Raw genomic sequence first — 2309 nt, 5'->3', positions numbered from 1 at the left:
ACATGCCACTTTAGGAGGTCAGAAACTCTTATTTATTAACTTTTCATATTACAAGAATGGTTTTTCAACGCAAGAATTGTTATTTGCACACTTTTAAACTCGGAGCGGAGGTTCATCCCATTATTTTCTATGTAGGTTGGAAAGCGGCTTTTTCTTTTTTTAGTCCGTGCAAATTAGGAGGTGAACTCGACTGCTCATTTGGTAAGAAAATTACTTTTTGCCGTCAACCTCTAAAAACACAGAATGAGAAGTACATGATTTTCATGCTTTCTTAACAAACATAGACTGTTCCATCCATTCCAAATCCTATAGTACAAGAAGGTTTATTTAATCCCCACATAACACTTCTCCAGATTACCCTCAAAAAGATTAGCCACTTGACATAACATTACAACACTTAAAGTCTATGGCTTAACAACCACCTTTAATTCCCTTCATTTCTGCTGTGACATCTTGGCCTTTCTCTTCTCCAAAAAGAAGAATCCAAACAATGACACAACAGAGAAAGCAGAGAAGCAAGCCGAAGCGATATCGAGTGACATGTGGCGACCGGAGATTGACTGGATCTCGAACAAGTTGGCAGTCTTGTCAGCACTCGTGGTCTGACCATAGGCGGCCTCATGGCCCTCGGAGTTGAGGGCATATGCCCTTATGAAATAGATTGCAGTGGGCACATCCTTCTCAACAGTCCAAGTGAAGGAATTGTTTGAAGGGTCATATGGTTTGTCAATGATCTTGAATTGGCAGGTCTTGTCCTTGGCTAGGTTGTCCACTGTTTTCCTCCAGGCTCGGTCCACTTGGCTAATGGGTGCATAGCAGAGCTTCACCTTCACAGTCTTGTAGGCTGAGTCTGTCCCAGCTGGGAAGCTCTGGTTATATGACCATGTCACCGTGATTAGGTCCTCCCCGGCTTTTAAAACTGCAGGTTCAAACACAATAGGAGAAACTTATAAGCATTAAATATTTATCCAAAAAGAAAAATACAAAAAAAAAAAAAAAAAAAACCAAAAAGACCAGTTAAGGGTTACAAGGATTAAAATTCAAAGGAAGATAAAGTGATTTCATTTTCAAAAATCGCAACGAGTTCAGAGGACGACGGTTGGTAAAGGTTTACCAGGATTAAAATTCAAAGGGAGATGACGTGATTTGATTATCAAAAATCGCAACGAGATCCGAGGACAACTGATATAAATGTAAAGTCAACCCAAAAAGGGAAATTAAATGCAGAATTTATTTCTTCAATATACAAACTCCCAAAAATTGATTTGCTGTAGTTTAGAGAATTGACTCAAATGTGTGTCTGTGTGAGAGGGAGGAGAAAGAGAGAGGCGGAATTATACCTTGTCCCGGACTAGGTGAAGCAGTGACCATAAGAGTCCTTTGCAGGGAAGAGAATGTGATGATACCATAACAAGCCTCTGCCAAGCAAACAAGTACTAAAACCATAAATTGACCACTAATTGCCATCCTTTATAAACTTTCAAAACAAACAGCAAATGCAAAGAAAAAGGAAAGAAACTATATATATATATATATATATATATATATATATATGATCCCAATGTATTACCCTGAGTGATAATGAATTGAGAACTGCACGTTGGGTTGCTTTATATAGAGGTCACAACAGATCTACTAGTCCAAAGTATCCATAAATAGATGACGTAGTAGTGTTCTTAAAGAATATAGAACAAGTCAACTCACCGAATTGGCCCTAGACCATGTCGACGGGGTGGGATTACGTGGGTTTAATTAATTACGTACTAACAAAAAGAGTTGGATTGGTAGGGGATGTGTTTGGCTTTTAGTTTATTCCATTGACTTTTATTGGATGTACAAATACTCCTTTCTATTGTTTAACCGTGATAGTTGAGGGATAAAATTTTTTATTTTGGGAGATAAGAATTCATTCTCAATGAAATTTAATTATATATATATATATATATGTATGTATATATATATATATATATGTATGTATGTATCAATTGCTATCATGTGATTTTATCCTTTACTAACTAAATCATTTTTATCTCTTATATAGAGAATTATCTCGCAATAAAAAAAAAAAAAAAAAATAAAAATTATCCCTCAACTATCACTTTTAAACAGTAACTAAAAGAAAATAAAAGAATCCATTATTATATGTGTGTGTATATATAGATATATGTGTGTATGTAAACACAAGGGGTGGAAAGTAGAGACAAATGAAAGAAATAAGGTAGTTTTGTGTTAAAATTAATCATTTAATGTTCGGTTAGAAGTAGGAAATATGTAATGTATTAATGACACTTTTGATAAGATTTAAGTGA

General features: G+C 35.3%; 1 protein-coding gene across 1 annotated transcript; it reads right to left on the bottom strand.

The window, feature by feature from the left end:
* Window positions 1-200: 200 nt before the first annotated feature.
* LOC132302294 (high-affinity nitrate transporter 3.1-like) lies at window positions 201-1537 on the bottom strand. The gene is made up of 2 exons (XM_059799137.1): window positions 1341-1537; window positions 201-919 (listed from the first exon to the last, which is right to left on the bottom strand). The coding sequence occupies exons 1-2, from the start codon at window positions 1465-1467 to the stop codon at window positions 435-437; spliced, it is 612 nt and encodes a 203-aa protein (XP_059655120.1). The 5' UTR covers window positions 1468-1537; the 3' UTR covers window positions 201-434.
* Window positions 1538-2309: the final 772 nt, after the last annotated feature.

This window comes from Cornus florida, unplaced genomic scaffold (genome assembly GCF_030987335.1).
Source record: "Cornus florida cultivar Cherokee Brave unplaced genomic scaffold, ASM3098733v1 CherokeeBrave_3.0.0_Hap2_Chr04, whole genome shotgun sequence".
In the NCBI taxonomy this organism is placed as follows: domain Eukaryota; kingdom Viridiplantae; phylum Streptophyta; class Magnoliopsida; order Cornales; family Cornaceae; genus Cornus; species Cornus florida.
Note: the sequence above shows the minus strand (reverse complement) of the source record. Positions and strands in the feature narration are given on the sequence as shown.

Coding starts and splice junctions, on each gene's coding strand:
- LOC132302294 (XM_059799137.1), bottom strand. CDS start 1,467: ATGGCAATTAGTGGTCAATTTATGGTTTTAGTACTTGTTTGCTTGGCA. Junction 920..1,340: donor TTCACCTAGTCCGGGACAAG/GTATAATTCCGC, acceptor TTGAACCTGCAG/TTTTAAAAGCCGGGGAGGAC.